The 16,955-nt window shown below is 43.5% G+C and overlaps 2 protein-coding genes across 2 annotated transcripts in view; both read left to right on the top strand.

The window, feature by feature from the left end:
- The window catches only part of PSME4 (proteasome activator subunit 4), a 69,042-nt gene extending 61,934 nt beyond the window's left edge, over window positions 1-7,108 (top strand). Inside the window, exons 44-47 of the mRNA XM_040612228.1 lie at window positions 2,380-2,542; window positions 3,853-3,986; window positions 4,726-4,864; window positions 5,530-7,108. Of these exons, the coding sequence (XP_040468162.1) occupies window positions 2,380-2,542; window positions 3,853-3,986; window positions 4,726-4,860 (432 nt within the window). The 3' untranslated portion in view covers window positions 4,861-4,864; window positions 5,530-7,108. The remainder of the gene's footprint in view (window positions 1-2,379; window positions 2,543-3,852; window positions 3,987-4,725; window positions 4,865-5,529) is intronic.
- Window positions 7,109-13,472: 6,364 nt separating this feature from the next.
- On the top strand, window positions 13,473-16,787 carry GPR75 (G protein-coupled receptor 75). Its single transcript, XM_040611775.1, has one exon. It carries the CDS (start codon window positions 13,473-13,475, stop codon window positions 15,078-15,080), a length of 1,608 nt encoding a protein of 535 aa, XP_040467709.1. The 3' UTR covers window positions 15,081-16,787.
- The last annotated feature ends 168 nt before the right edge of the window (window positions 16,788-16,955 follow it).

Below are 16,955 nucleotides of genomic sequence, written 5' to 3'. Positions count from 1 at the left end.
TGGAGTACCGGGGATGTAAGAGCTAATGTGACCCTGCAGCTGATATATGGAAGAAGTATAGAGTCCTGATCTGTGTACAGCAGTATAACGCCATTGAGTATCGTGTCTAATTCTTATGTCATACGGACAGTTGGAGAGAGCTGCAGGAATGGTTTGAGTTTGGGAAGGCATGTTTTGCATTAAATAATTCTGTTTACTCAGAAGTAGTGGAAAAGTGAAAATTACTATATTCAGCTTGGAGTTACAGTTACAGTGATAACCTGGTTAATCTGAAAGCATCTTTCTCAGTTTTCTCAGTCATAATATGATCTAGGAAGCTGTCAGGGTAGGTGCTTCATATGTTTCTATTTTTATAAATCAGTGTACTGTATACATAGCACTCATGCCTTGATAAACATTTTTCATATTACACTGCAATATTACGGTAATGGAAATATTTTCTCTTTGTATAAGTAGCCCCTTGCAAGTGCTGCAGCGAGGTTTTGCTTGTGCTGTTCAGTGGTTTTTTTCTGATAATTGTTAGTTTTGCGACCTTGGTCAGTCAATTCTGACAAAAAAAAAATCCAAAATAACAAACCTAAACTCCACACTTGATTGGGAAACTATTCCTGTGCTGCTACTCTGTAGTTTGTATATTTTCTGAGTCATCATTTGGGTATGATGATCTGTAAATTAGTGTCAGATGTGATGAATTACTAGTTTGTTAACATGTGATTTTAAAGGCTTTCCTTCTAGGTGCTCCTTGCAGCAAGTGTTTCTTTTAGTTTATTAATTTAGAAATGAAAGTACTTTTTAATACAGTGAATAGCGATGTAAAATGCGTACAGTTCACTTGGGAGCTTGCTCACTTTACAGCCAAGCTTCTTTCTATTCTGGGTCTTGGGTTAGCACATCGTGTTTCATTTAATAGCATAGTTCTTAAGAGACTCACAAATTGCTGATAAACAATACTGGCAGACTTTCACTTCGTACTTTTTTTATGCTGTTAAAAAAGTAGATCACGTTTGAATAATATATTGTGGAAATTTAAATGGAACAAAGTGAAGTCTCAAGAGCTTATTGTTAACTTACTATGTTTAATTATTGCAGCACTTGCAGCTATACTTATTGCTTTGTGGAGGTTCAGAACATTATGTTCAAGAATATAATTTATTATAATGTGCTGCATTGGACTCAGAGTGTTGGTAGGTGTTTCTATTCCAGATAGACAAATGTTCCATTTACAGTTACGTGTTAGCAGTATGTTCTTACCAAAAAAATTTGGTGACTGCTGTGAGCATTTCAACAAGTTGATTTGGTTTTCAAGTCTGTGTTTGTAGGGTTTTGTCCACCTGCGGTTATTGAAATTAAAGTGAGGTTGAGGGGCTCCAGTTTAAACATGGTCTTACAGTTCTGTAACTTAATGGTTTTAGGAGATTTGAGTACATGAGATAAATTAGTAATACTGGTGGGGTTTACCGCTAGTATTACTTTTAAAAGTAAGTGACTGAGTTGTCTCTACTTGTGGTCAACTAACAATGTCTTGTGGCTCTTGTAGAAAGGAACTGAAAAGGAGATTAATAACGCAATTTAGTAGTCTTGTTTGGGGTTTCTCTGTTACAAAAGGAAGAATATTTTTCCAAGCTGGAATTCTTTTCACTACCTCAATAAAAACAGAGCTGCTACTCAGGACAACAAAGTAAATAATGCTGGGGTGTTACAGACCTGAATTGTTGGCTGTAAACCACTGAAGTTAGTTATCATTGCTTATTATTCCAGCATCTGTTGTATCTCTCAATTCTTGTGCTGCAGGTAGAACAGAATCAGCTTTGTCTCATAAACATACCTTCTGCCTTCTCTTGGAAAAGCTCTTCTGCTTTTGTCAATTCTAATGTCTCCACCTACATTTGAGGGGGGAAAACTAAATGCTTTTGAATAAAGTATACTTTTTTTTCCTTGGTAAAACTGATGTTAATACAGAGACTATTACAAATTCTGTAAAGTGAGTTTGATTATTTGGGCTGCTGCATTTTGATCTCATTCAAAGTCTGTTTTTAAACTTTCCAAAGCTAAGCTAGTCTGATACGTGTCTTGACAACTGAGTTACATTCTATTATTTGCTTGAGTAATAGGTCACTTTCTGACAGATTACTTGGAAGGTAGTTCTATATATATTACAATAGAACTATGTTTATGAATTTGTAAAGAGCCATATAGTAAACTACTAGTAGTTAATGAACTATGAGATAACAGGATAGTATTTTGAAAGACTTTTCTTGGGCAGAGTTTGGTAACTTGGCCTAACTGGATGTGCTTAAAAGGATAGTAATAGCATAAACACTTGTTTCTTGCTGTGCATGTGTGCTTAGTAATTGTGCCATGTACTCTCTCTGCTCATAGGTGAGAGAAATGGCTGCTACCACACTAAGTGGTCTGCTACAGTGCAATTTTCTCACGATGGATGGGCCCATGCAGACCCATTTTGAACAGCTGTGCAAGATGAGGTTACCGAAAAAACGAAAGCGAGACCTGGGTTCAGTAGTGGATACAATTCCTTCTGGTGGTAAGAAAATTGCTTCAGAGACTAAACCCATGCATGTTGATAGCAGGTTATGGAGAAATAGATTTTTTGTGCTACAGTTAAATGCTTATTCTGCAAGCACTCCAGATGGAATAGGATTTGTCCTGTGGTTAAGTAGTATTTAGAAAAATCAACATATACTTAGAGAAACATAAAGAAACGTAAGGCTTGTCGCCCAAGCAAATGTTTTTCCTTCCTAAGTATTCATAAACCATAATGGTAGATCACTTTTTCTTATGTACCTTATTGTCTGTTTCTGTGTATGGAGTATAGATCCTAATCCTTGTTAAGTGCTTTAAGAATTTGATTTACAGTGTAAATGATTAATAAGAATACACTACTACCAAAAGAAGTGAATAATGTTTTTTATTATTTATTCTTACTAATTTAATAATAAATTAGTTAATTTAATAATAAATTAAACTAATTTATTACTTTTCCAGAATTAACACTAAAGAGATTTCTCTGTTTCCCATGTGCACAGTTCACGTAGTTAAGAATGCAGATGATGAGGCATAGCTATTTATTCAGTAAATAAACTTTTTTAGCTGTCATAACGTAATTTCACTCCTTACCTTCTATTTGTTAGCAATGTGCAGTTTTTATTCTTAAAAAAAAAAAACAAACCCAGCACGCACACGCACACATACAAACAAAAAAACCAAAACCCCTTAGTGAATCTTAGGAACTTTGGCTTCTGGCCAAACACTTGGTGCATCTGAGTCATTGATGTGACGCAGAAGGACTGGGTTTCCATATTGTCAAATAACTCTGGAATTTGAGAAAACATTCTTGCATGCAGAACATGGAGAGGTAGTTCATAAGCTGTTTTACTGAGTAGAGGGGAAGATGCTTTGAGAGAAGGAAGCTCATTTGAAATGTTTATGAAGTATACAGCAGTTGTTAATTCTTTTACACTTTCTTCCATTAGAAATGAAAGATAGAATCAGAATGAATCTCTGACTCTGTAGGAAAGCAGAAGCAATTTGGAGATCTATACATTTGTGTGAATTTGACTATATGGTCTGTAGAACTATCTGGTTTTCTGCAGAAGCTAGAGATCTCTACTGTGGCAGGGTGGGGTTTTTTTTTAATTCAGGGTTGAAACCATATGTTATTTTAATTAGATTGTCTCTGTTTAATATGTTAGACTCTCTTCAGTCATTCCCATCACTTAAAAATAGCCTTATTTTCAGTGATAACCATTTTTAAGTTTGGCTGTGTCATTGAGGAATGTCTTAGACAATATAGTTGCACCTTGCCAAATGTAAATTACTATCCTGCAATTGCAGACTTGGTTAAACGCCATGCTGGTGTACTGGGACTTAGTGCGTGTATCTTGTCAAGTCCGTATGATGTACCCACCTGGATGCCACAGCTCTTGATGGATCTCAGTGCCCATCTTAATGATCCTCAGCCTATTGAGGTAAAAATACTACTTCTTCTATTCAATATAACACATCTAAAATACACTTCACTTATTCTTAGTTTCCCTTTCCTAGAAGAAAGCCAGGAACCTATTAAGAAAAAGTTTCTGCTGCTTTTTCTTAAATGGCTTCAAATACATTTTAAGTCATGGACTGCTTTTAAGTATTTTTCTTGTGGTAGTTCTGTCCTTGCTTGCAAATCTAAAGCATAAACTGAAAGCTGCAAGAGCAACTATATCTATAATGAGGAAATAGTCAATAAGTCTTTTTTAATTAAAAATATCACTTCTGTGCGTGCCATTCTAGAAAATACCAACCTGAACCAAAACAGTCACTCTGAAATTTTCGAAAAAAGGTTTTATAAGCAGTCCAAGAAACAAGTCTGTATTGAAATAGTTACCTGTAACACTTCTTCTTTTTTTTTTTTCTCTCCCTATTTGGTTTTATTGACCTTTGCTGTTTTAACCAGAGTAGTGAGCTTATGGCTGAAGAATTCCTTAGATGTAACAAACTTTGCTGTGGTGTGCTCTACTGAATCAAGAAACTGAAATGATGGGACTTTTCTTTTGTTAATTTAGTAATATGCTTGGCCTCATTCCCCAGAGCCCATCTAATAGTTGCAACTGCTCAAAGACTTTGCTCTACTCAACAGTTATTTTTGTTGTATTCAACATCTGTTTTGTCCTGGAGCTTAAATCCATAACTGATACAGATCAATGCTGATTGTCTGCTATGCAGATGACTGTGAAAAAAACGCTGTCAAATTTCCGGAGGACTCATCATGACAACTGGCAGGAGCATAAACAGCAGTTCACAGATGACCAGCTACTAGTGCTTACTGACCTCTTGGTTTCACCGTGCTATTATGCTTAGATAGGTAAGATGACTTGTTTTGATGTAAATTGATGGAAACATCAGTCTTAAGAAATCTACTCTAGCTCTCCAGTCTAGCATGGAGAGTGTGGAGGAATCCTTCACTACAGGGAAAATGCTACAGCCAAATAAGCCCCTTGCACCTCCAGTGTTCAAGAACAGATTTATTTTTTTTTTTGGTTGAATGCTGTCCATCTTTCTGTGTGTCCCTGTACTACACTAATCTTTTGCTAAGACACACTTGTTTTCTTGATGATTGATGTTCCTTTTCTCCATTTTCTGCCAGTTGGCTGCCTTTTAAATGCCTGGCAGTTTCACTAAAGGCAGAAGGTATTTGCTGCTTTGTACTCCTGATGCCTGTGAGGACTTTAGCCTACCACCCAGTCCAGTGTATCATCTACATCTCACGATGGGGAATGACTGCTACCAAACGGTTTTCTCTTCCACATTATGGCTTTTCTACCAGGTCTCTTCACACAGGCACGTCCCCAAAGAGTGAATCCATTCCTGGAGTTTCTCTTTGTTATGCTACAAGATTCTGATCTCTGTTGTATTGTGATGTGTTGTGACAGTATTCCAAGAGAAGTTTCAATTTATATTTTTGTTTTGTTCTGTGGTAATAGCATGAGGCAATAATCTTGGTTTGAATTCTTTCTTCTTTCTTCTCAGGTTTCTCCTGGAAAAAATGAGGATGTAGGAACCTTTCTGTGAAATAAAGGAAACTCAAAGAAATCTATCATTTAGGAAACTCTCTGTTGGAAATCCTGATGCCTAATCAAACCCACTTTTAAAAACAAACATAAATTCAAAAATAATTTCACCTCCCCAGGGAGCAGCTGTGGGAGCCCCACAGTATCTTTTGTAACTGCGTTTGCAGAGCCTGATCATGAGTTTATTGCAAGACCCTTCTTCTTGGCCTGCATTACACATCTGTCTTGTTTCTGCTTTCTTGCACACAGTGACTTAAACTGCACATTTCTTATCCTCTTTTTCTGACCCTTCTTCCCAGATGTTTCTGACATCAAAGATATGCAGAACCAGAGAGTGCTGCAAACCAGAATATTCTGAGTGAAGCTCTCCAATCTGTTGATGCAACTTCTTACCTAGTCAGTATATACAAATACCAGGAACCCGTCTTTCTCAGAGTTTATTTTTCACTACTTGGATTTCAGTGCCCATCAGGTGACGGGCTCCGTATCATTCAGACCACCTCAGGGCAGGATTGCCTTTTTGTACCTTCCTTGTCAAAATGTAAATAGCTGCTCTTCTCCGTGCAGTATAGATGATGGCAGGACAAAACGTGGGGAGTGAAAGCTCTTACTGCCTGGCCAGCTCTTCGTAGATAGCTTGGCCACGTGTGGAATAAAAATCTATGATGATCTGTGTATTTTAAAGGGTGAAAGACTATGGGTGTTTCCACATAATTAGGGCCCATAGATATGAAATTATGGACTATCAAGTGATGGCTGAATTCACGGTGTGGAAAGGCACTGAATGGCTGACTATTTTTGACAGTGTATTCTCATAAAGATTGTCACTGTTTGAGCAAGCATATCTTGTTCGAAGATTGTGGAAGCTCTGTATTTTTTTGCCTGCAGCTTTGTTCAGAGACTGATATGTATTGGCTATTTAACAACATGTGTAATATGTGTTACATAGTTGTAAAAGACTGTATAAATTGTAGAGGCATTGCATTGACAAAACATTGTACAGTTTGCAACCTTTTACATAACACCATTGTGAGATTAATTTGTAAAGATTCATACTTAGATGTTACTACAGTAGTAGTTCTGGCTTTTGTATCAAATCAAATGCCATTATTAGTTTTTTAAATTATTTTCTTTAACAGAATATCTCTTTATGTCTGAAAGGCAGAGGTTTTGGTTTTCTGGTATCTCATTATTACTATGTCTCATTCATATTTTAATGCAACACTTGTGGCCATCTCTGAATGCTGACATCACATATCTAGCGTGATAAGCTCATAGAATGTGAGGTACACTGAAATAATTCATGCACTGGTGTGTGTTTCAACTTTCATGCAATCCTACAGGAGCACTGATAGGTTTTGAGTGATCTACCTGCTGAGTCTGTGGCTCGTTCCAAACTTCAAAGCACAGCAGTGATCCTGGTGCAGTATTTAACGAGTGTCAGCACACAGATGTAACCACTGTATAGCGTAGTGCCAAAATTATTATTATTTCAATTGTGTACGTAGTTTAAGACCCAATAAATGGACTGTTTGTAACATCTGCATTTTTTTTATTATTTCTAAAGTGGAAATTTCTTACTTTTGAGGTGTTAACTTGAGGTTGTTTACTGTGCTTTTTAGCTTTTTGTATGAGGCATGTGTTTATTGTGGGATTTGGCAGCAGGTTAGGGCAACATGAAGGATTAATTAAAGATTTACTTCTAATGGTTGGGAAACTAGCTTTTATATTTATGTAAAAATATCTTGTACCTGGTGAGGCTTGCCAAAAAACTTACAAACTTCTGAGAAGTACACTTAAAATTGGAGAAACTGTTTTGAGGTGGAGGGGCTTTTGCCAATAGAAGTAAAAAAAACCTTTAAAAGTAATGGAGAGTATTTGCTGCAGAGGATCATCTTTATGTGTTGGCTGACAAACTGATGGAGCAGATACTCTATGTTCTGTTCTGTGTACACTAAGGGCAGCTAACTGTACGGTCCAGCTCTGCTGCTTTTGACTGTATCTGGGAGTTTCTTTTCTTATATGTCTATAGCCGAAGGATAGCTGGAACTGGTTGCAATGCTGAGGATCCAGTGCTCTGTAGAGAATCATTCTGTAGCTAGAGCTATGGTGACAAGTAGGTGGTATTAATTCACAGTAGCTCTTTATAAATCAGCAATGAATTACTTGATCCAAACAGATTGCCTGGAAAATAAGGGTACCTACCTATGGTAGTGCGAGTGAACTTGTACTAATTGACTTTTTGTGGGCCAAAGATTGTTAGTCTCCCATTCTGAGAATGTGGGAACAATTCTTAGTTCTTCATCAAATACTGTGATTCCATTGCTACTTTTATTCTGTAACTTCCCCCAAGCAAAATACATATGTAATGAGTTCTGAGCTGTCTGTCACTTTGATGTCTTATGCTCTCTTTTCCCTGAAGCCTTAGAGATGAAAAACTGCAGTACCTCAGTCTGGAGAGGGAGGAAATTTCTAGTGTGAGAAGAGAGAATTTTTCCCCTTGGAAAAATACCTTGGAGATGGTCTGGTAGCCTTGATAGCCTTAGTGACCACGTGTCAGTCTGCACAGATAATTTTGGTGACCACCACTGTTTGACACGCCAAAGAATGACAGTGATGTAAGGTAGAATTCATTTCTTGGGTGGTTTGGGTTTGGGTTTTTTGGTTTGGTTATGGTGGGGGGTTTTTTTGTTTGCTTTGCAATGATTTACTGTTCAGTGACTATCTTGCTGGAGTATTAAGCGAAGTGATCTCCCAGATTTCCATATATATTTGTGCATGTGAAAACCTGCTGAAATCACAGCATAGACATGGTGTTTATTTTGATAAAAGCGTATAAGAAAGTTATCAAGTGAGCAAATAAGACTTTTAACTTGTGCTTTTGGGTGGCACCACAAACTCGACGTTGGTGGATTGTGTTGCTCACGTGTTGAGCTAATCGGTATATGGGTTGTTTAAAAAATGAAAAAAGTATGAAGGTCATTATTTCTGATATGGTATATTAGAACTGTATTTTTGTGTCCAGGTATCTGCCCTCTCATCCTTTTTACTTCTTTACCAGGCTGCTGGGAGTCCTGTGCTTGGTACACGTGGATGATGTCTCCTGTCAGTTTTTCACAGTTAGGCATCCCCAGCATCCCACACTGCGTTCAGTCTCGCACTTTCTTCCACAGCTTCAGACTTCCTGGAATCCTGCAGCAGAGACTCCAGCTTCCTTTTCCCCTGTGCTGTGGAAAACACAATAATCTGGTAAGATGTAAAAAGGAATATAAACCAATTTATCAGTAGAAAGTTTTGCTGGCCATTGTCCTTGCAGGATTTTAACTTTAACTGTCTGGAATTACCAGCTAATTTGTTTTACATTCTCACTGGTGGCGTGCAGTAACTGGAAGGCAACTTCTGTGGATTTAAGCATCATAAAATACTCGCTGTACATAGTCACGTTGCAGCACAGGCTCTGGAGACTGAGATTTCCAAGAAGGGGGCAGGGGAGGGAATTTCACTTGAAGCTGGTCTAGGCTTCTGGGTTGTCTGCAGGCTAGAGGTAGCCATGCTCCAGGGAGGTGGGTTTGTGGTGGTTAATCCAGCAAGGTCCTCAGGGCGCTAAGGCAGCAGTAGTTTCAGCCTACTGCAAAGCATTGGTTCTTTGATGACAGAAGAAAATTAAACTGTGTGTGGAAGAGGTAGAATACTGCTGAACTACTTAAGGCAGTGCAAACGGGTTACAAGCCAGTCGTTGGTTTGCATGGAGGGTTTTTTCTCTCTTGGTCAATAGGTGCTTCTCAGAGCTATTAAGAGAGATTTAGAAGGGAAAGTCCATGTGGTGAGTGGGGAAAAAAGGTTAGTAGTATTCTCCCTGGGAAGGAGAGTGACTCTTAGCAAAGCACTCTTGAACCAAGAGTTCTCTCAGCCCAGAGAAAAGCTGAGACTGTTGCCTACAAAGATTATCAGCAAAATTATCTTTGATTTCTGATGGATTAGAGCACAGTGCTTAGAGGAGTTAGCTGCATCCTAACAAGGCTGAATTTTTCAAAGGGCAAAAAGGAGAGGGAGCTTTGCTCGCTATGGCTTTTCTAATTCTAGATTAAATGGCTTTTTCCACAAAAGGCTTGTGGAAGTTCGGCCTACTTTCCCTGCCTGGGCTCTCAGTACTGTCGCTGCTGCAGGTATTGTGTAGTAATTACCTGAGCAGATTTTGTTGCTAGAGGTGGAGCTGGACACCTGCCTGCCTTGGGGAATAGTGAGGGGTACTGGGAAACACGAGGTGCAATCATTTCTGATTGGCATACTGAGGAAAAACAGCAGTAAACCAAATAAATCTGTTTCGGCAATAAGTGAAGTCAGATTAGTGGTAAGTCTAGGTTGATGCTTGGGCCAAGTCACCCAGAAAAGATTCTGTTAAAGAGTATCAGTTAAAAGCTTTTATTTATTCTCTCCTGGCTTTTATTTCTGATTTTCTTTGTTAATTTCCCTTTTTATTATCCCACTTTCTTTTCCCTGCAACTCTTTTGTTAAAATCATCAGGTACTGTTCTTAGGCTGAGATGGGGGCAGGTTTCCGCAGTTAAAAGCAATTTCCACTTTCTTGTGTGGTACACCTCTGCAAAACTTGACACTGTTGTAAAAAATGTTATGGGAACACGCCTTCTCCATGTCTGACCGATATTTGAGAAGCTTGATAGTACTGGAGAGTGCTGGGTTTTTGAATGAGTTAGTTTAAAGAGAGGCTTAAGAGCACTGCACAGAAGAAGTTAATACCTTAGCCTCCTGGGCAAGGTGCTACAAAAGTTGCTCTGGGATTCCTGCCTTGCAAAACAGGCTTTCTTCTACTGCTTTCCTTCCCCACCTCAAGCTTTGGCAGCTCTTTTTAAAAGAGGCAGGCCAGCGAGAGGCTTTGCTGTGCCAAAGGGACCGTGCAGCCTTTCCTGCTCCCATGGAGATCCTTTTAGCCTCAGCTTGTTCCCTTCTCCCCGAGTAGAGGCCCTGTGTTCAATGACCTCTTGCACTCGCCACCTCCTGCAGCGTCACTGGCATGATGCTGAATGCCTGCGGCCACCCGCAGCATTTCTCAGCACGCACCACCAAAGCGCTACCCAGCTTGGGCTTTTCTGCTGAAATGTTTGAGGCTCTCGGGCTATAACAAGGAACACCTTTTCCTTCATTTCGAACTACAGTTAGTAACTATAGAGGGGTAAAACCAAAAAACCACCCTTGTTCCTCATGGGCCTGCTAAACACTGCATTAATGAAATGAGTGACAATCTAAACCTATTACTAATAGAAAAATACAGACTTTTCTTTTTGTTACTTTGCATGTAACTAGCTCTAAAATGGCTAACTTTCTGTAAGGCCCAAATCTTAACAGTTTTGACTCCAAAATCCATTTTTCAGCATCTCAGGTAGGGGGTTCAAAAGCATGTGAGAGATCAGTCTCAGTCTTGGTAGCTCCTCTCAACCCTATGAACTTGCTAAGAACAATCCCGTTAAGCATATGAAGCCTTATTTCTGCATGCATGCTTCCACCTGCTCATCTAGTAACTGTAGGAAGTTAAGAAGTCTTAACTCTGGTCATCCAAAGCTGAGCGTTTGGCCAAATAACACCTGGAATCACACAGACCTTCCCACCTTTTTTAAAGGGCTCTTGTTTTGCGAAGTGTGTTACTACTACTATGTTGTTGGCCAGTGACACCACAGAAATAGTCGTAGCCTGATGTCGACTTGGGGATTAGACATGGCGTGAAACAGAGGTCAGGTTTTATGCGGTGTCTTGCTTACAACTGAAGTGCATTACCTGCTCTGAAAGGAGGTGGATATTGCGTGCACCTAAGTTTCACATGAAGGACAGTCATCACTGTTTCTTCAGTGTTAATCACTTTGAAGTAATTCACTCTTGCATTAGGCTGGTATTTTGTCAGCCTTGTTTAATCAATCACACAACTCGACGTGTTCTGATGTTTGTAAATAAGAAAATTCAAGGAGGGGCATCCCAGCTTGTCAATGAAAAAAACCCCTCATGCTCAGTAGGGCTAGGATTCAGCCACAGAATTCAAATTAACCATGACTGGAAAGCACAGATTTAAGTAAGAGTGAAAATAAAAGCGGTAGCCAAGCTGAGAGAGAACATAGCTTGAAGCCACAGGAAATCGTGGACATCATGTTTTGGTTTTTGGACTTTTTCCCTCCTCTTCGTTTACCCCTAGGAGTAAACCAGCCCATGTGCAGCTAGTTTAAGAATAAAACAAAGGCAAAACTCACCTGATGGATGTGCCCATATTGCAAGGCACTGTTGCAGCCGGCTCTCACAGCTGCTGGCATTTCACTGCCACAGACCTGGATAACAAATCTGGACTGATTGCCAGCTGGGAGTGTGTTTACCACGCATGGCTCATAGGCCAGGCTGCTGTTGTGAGTCATAAGTTTATAAAAAAAAAAAAAAAAATTGCTCTTAGTTTTAGAAAGAAATGTGTTGAAAAATAAACGAGCAGGTACCACTGACAAGCTTTCAGATGTCAACCTAGCACTCTTGTTGCTGTCTTGATGGTTCTACAAAGGACTACTGTGCTTCTGCATGGGTTCTGGGGGTAGGGGAAGGTTATTAGGACAATACACAGATATATGCATATATAATGAATTTATGTAGAAATGTACAGTATAAGATGAGTGCCGGTGCGTGAGTCAGAAATACTGGGTCTGCTGTATTTTCATAGCACTCTTCTGCCTTGCCTGGATGGGCTTTCACCTCTTCTAACTGTATTTCCAGTGTGTGATATTGATGTCCCTCGGCTGTCTGTCCGTGACAGCCGTACTGGCTCGGGGAACGTGCACTCAGTGTTGCCTCATCATCAGGCCCATCTAAGTATTTCAAAACGATCCCTTTAAGTGCTCAGATATCCAGCACTCTCCCATCGCTTTAAATTGCAGCTACTGGATTTGTGTTGGTAGTAGTTGGCAGTAAACAGATAAATAATACAGATTCCACAGCCCCCGGCCCCATGGGGGTATGGAAGATCCTTGGCCTTGCATCCCACGTCTGAGTGAAGGGAAAGGCCGTTTCTACCCCGTGTAAGGGTGCAGTGCAGAAGCAAAACTGCATTAAATCCTGGTGCTGAGCAGGGTTGGGTTTGGGGCAGGCGTTTTGTTGGTGGCACACGGAGGGACTGTCCCCTTGGAGTGCCCAGCCGTCGGCTCGGTGTCCTGCCGAGGGCACGGTGCGGCACGGCGCGCGGCAGGACGCCCCGCTGCGGCTCCTTGCCCGCCGGGGAAGGCTCGGGGTGAGCCCGCCCCGCGCCGCGGCTGCCCGCTGCCGGGCCCTGGCCGGCCGGCGGGGGCTCGGGGGACCCTCCCCGCGCTGCAGCCACCCAGAGGGGCCCGTAGGCGTGGGGGGGCCGCGCTCGCCTCCCGAGGCACAAGCGGCAGGGCCGGAGGGCACGGCACCGCGCTGCGCCGGGGCAGGTCGGGGGGGCGCTGGGGCACATGCCTCGCCGCAGCGGCGGTCAGCGCCGGCACAGGCTGCCCGGCGGGGGGGGCGGCCGAGGCCCGCAGGCGTGGCGCTGGGGACGCGGCGGGCCTGGCAGCGGCGGGCAGCTCGGCGGGGCCGGCGGTGGCGCCGGCCCGAGCGGGGCCGCCGGGGGAAGGAAGGCCCAACGGCCCCGGGCGGCGGCCGGGCCCCCCCGCTCGCCGGGCGCCGGGCCGGGCGCTGCCCTGCGGGCGCAGGGGTGCGGGGCCGCCGGGCCCGGTGCCCGCGGCTCGGCCCTGCCCCCGGCGGCGGCGGGGCGGGGGCTGGCGGCGGGCGGGCGGGCGGCGCCACGGCGGGGGCAGCCCTGAGGGAGCGGCGGCGGCGCGGCCCGTGCGTACTGCGGGGCGGCGGGAGCCCCCGCTCGGCCTCGGCGCGCCGGGGCGGGGGGATGAACGGGAGCGGGCGGCTGCCGGCGGGGGGCGAGGCGGGGCCCCCCGGCTCGGCGCTGCTGCCGCTGGGCGGGAACGGCAGCGCGGGCGGCCCCGCCGAGCTGCGGGAGGGCACCCACGCCGCCACCCTGGCGGCCTGCGCCTCCCTGCTGGCCCTCGTCTTCTGCCTCGGCTCCTACGGCAACCTCATCGTCCTGCTGTCCTTCTTCGACCCGGCCCTCCGCAAATTCAGGACCAACTTCGACTTCATGATCCTCAACCTCTCTTTCTGCGACCTCTTCATCTGCGGGGTGGCCGCCCCCATGTTCGCCTTCGTCCTCTTCTTCGACCCGGCCCGAGGCGTCCCGGGCACCTTCTGCTTCACCTTCCATCTCACCAGCTCCGGCTTCATCATCATGTCGCTCAAGACGGTGGCGGTCATCGCCCTGCACCGGCTGCGCATGGTGCTGGGGAAGCAGCCGCACCACGCTGCCTCCTTCCCCTGCACCCTCCTCCTCACCCTGCTGCTGTGGGCCACCAGCTTCACCCTGGCCACCCTGGCCACCCTCAGGACCCGCGGCTCCCGCCTCTGCCTGCCCATGTCCAGCTTCACCAGCGGTGAGGGGAAGGTGATCCTCTATCTCTACGTCACCGACTTCATCTGCTGTGTGGCTGTTGTTTCTGTCTCCTATGTCATGATAGCCCGCACCCTGCGGCGCAATGCCCAGGCAAGGAAGTGCCCGCCCGCAGTGGCCACCGAAGCCCCCCGCCCACAGTCCTTTGCAGGGCCACCGGCCACCAGGGCACCTGCCCTGTACAGGAACCAGAGCTACGGTAAGGCACGGCGCGCCCAGGCGCACGGCTATGCCAAGCGTCTCGGCCAGCCGCTGGCGGCCACCACCAGCCGGCTCCAGCTGGTGTCGGCCATCAACCTGTCCACGGCTAAAGACTCCAGGGCAGTGGTGACGTGTGTCATCATCGTGCTTTCTGTCTTGGTGTGCTGCCTGCCCCTGGGCATCTCCTTGGTGCAGGACATGCTCTCCAGCAGCGGCGGCTTTGTTCTCTACCAGTTTGAGCTGTGCGGATTTACCCTCATTTTTTTCAAATCCGGATTAAACCCTTTTATATATTCCCGCAACAGCGCAGGACTTCGGAGACGAGTCCTCTGGTGCCTGCAGTACGTGGCCCTGGTCTTTTTCTGCTGCAAGCAGAAGACGAGGCTTCGGGCCATGGGGACAGGCAGCCTGGAGGTCAACAGGAACAAGTCGTCCCACCACGAGACTAATTCTGCATACATGTTGTCTCCAAAACCTCAGAAGAAGTTTGTGGACCAGGGCTGTGGCCCCAGTCACTCTAAGGAGAGTGTGCTGAGCCCCAAGGCTTCTGTCGGGCATCAGCACTACGCACAGAGCAGCTCGACCCCCATGAACACGCGGATCGAGCCCTACTACAGTATCTATAACAGCAGCCCTTCCCAGGAAGCGAGCACACCAAATAGCTTACAGCCGGTGAACTCGACTTTGGGCTTTGCCAAGTCCTACGTTGCCATGCATTATCACACCAGCAACAACTTGGGGCGGGACTGTGACAGTGCTGCCACCAAGCAGATACCCGTGCCCTCCGTGTAACCGTAGGGGAGAGGGTTCTGGCCTAGCTGATGCAGCGGGTCCCCTTACTTGCTGTTCATTATTATCCTGAACTCGGTGATAATGATACTGCTGCCAGTTAAGAAAAACGCCACTGATGTTAATGTCCAGCTCTTTGCGTTTGAAGCAAATACTCGGATACTACTGTGAGGTTTTACCAATTTTCCGTGGCAAGTTAAAAAGGGCAGTATTTCAGGTTTCTGTTTGGAACTGTTAACGTGAGGGTGGTTTTGTTACTGAATCTTACTGCTGGACAAGCAGGGAAAAAAAAAACAAAGCAAGCGCTCTAACTGCAATTCATTATGTCACGTAGCAGGATCCCTCGGACAACAATCTGGGCGCACCAGAAGCGTTACCTGTTAAACTTTATAGTTGCCATATTTTCAAGAAGGAGGAAATGGGAGGATGCTTGGTATTACGATATTTAAGTTTAAAATCTTTCTGTTGCAGGAGGTTAGAAGGATCAGTGGCGTTTTGTTGTAGTGAGTGTCAGTAGTAATAAAAGTCCTTTCTGTTCGCAGGGTGAAATCCTTGTTCCATTGAGGTAAATAGTAAAATTTCCATGATCTTTAGTTGAAGTCTAGGATTTTGGTCTTGGCGTCCTAAAGCAGGATGAGGCATTTCACAAACAGCTGTTCTGTTGCTGCTGGGGAAGGACTTCTGAGAAATCTTGTGGCGCTGAAATCTCTGAAGTATGTGTGTGCTCACACATCTGTGTGTATATATATATATAAATTTCTGCTGTACGTTTAAGGATCGGTGGCATTATGTATCCCAAAATAATATATTTGGAGAAGTATTTTGTCTCTGATAGAAGTAACTGTGCAATACCTAATTACAGGTTTTACTCGAGGATAAAGATGAATATGGCAATACTACGGAACTGACACGCTGTTAGTAATGCAGTCTGCTTGGAGTTTCCTAATACGTAAACTGTTAGGCAAAGAGACGTGTTGCCGGTTGCTCTTTTGTCTGTGACTTCGTATAAAAGTGGGGACTGGGGGAATTCGGCTGTGATATTCCTGGCAGGTAGAACTGACAGCTGTTAACGTTCTTAAAAACAGAATGACCATATAGCAGGGTAAGTACAAGTTTTTGCGGTTTTCTTTAAGAGGTCTAATGGCAGTTTGATGTAAGATTAATAATCAGTCTACTTACAGACTGTGTTGGTCTACGCAGCAAGCAAATAACAGAAGTTAATTATATTTTTTTTTAAATCTGGCCATTTGTGTTGTGTCATGTGCTGTGGGAATTCCATATGAAACAGAATGATTTGGAGGCATTTAAATTCATGACAATTGCTGCTTTAAGTGGCCAGATCTTTTCAAAATAAGCACTCAGTCACCTTTCAGCTTCGATGGGCTTCAGCAGAGCCTTAATATCTCTGAAATAATCATGCTACAGACTTTTTGGTGCCTCATTATAGGAAAATGCCACATCTTTAGCAAAATTACAGCAACAGAAAGATGATTTCTTATTTTAGAAAAAAAAAACGACAACAAACATTCACATCATCACTGTGTGTAAGTTGTTGGGTTTAGGTTATTTAACTAAACTATTTTCAATGTTTTCCTGGAAGACTTACTACATTATGAACACTGTTCTTTGTTTAACACTTTGAATTTTGATTAATTTTGAATAATTCAAGACAGCTTTCTTGCAATAAAATGGATGTGAACGAGTTTCTAATAGAAATGTAAAATTGAAATTATTTCCATACGTTTTTTCTCTCTGTGTGGATATTTTTCTCGATGAACATAGTTCTTTCTAAAGTAATTGGAAAAGGTAACTAAAAGGTCTGTCTTGTTTGCTTTTTCTGTCTTTGCATTTTTCTTCGTACGAAGTGTACTGATTTGA

Source organism: Falco naumanni, chromosome 12, assembly GCF_017639655.2.
Source record: "Falco naumanni isolate bFalNau1 chromosome 12, bFalNau1.pat, whole genome shotgun sequence".
NCBI classification, from domain to species: Eukaryota; Metazoa; Chordata; class Aves; order Falconiformes; family Falconidae; genus Falco; species Falco naumanni.
This window is presented reverse-complemented; position numbering and strand designations above follow the sequence as displayed.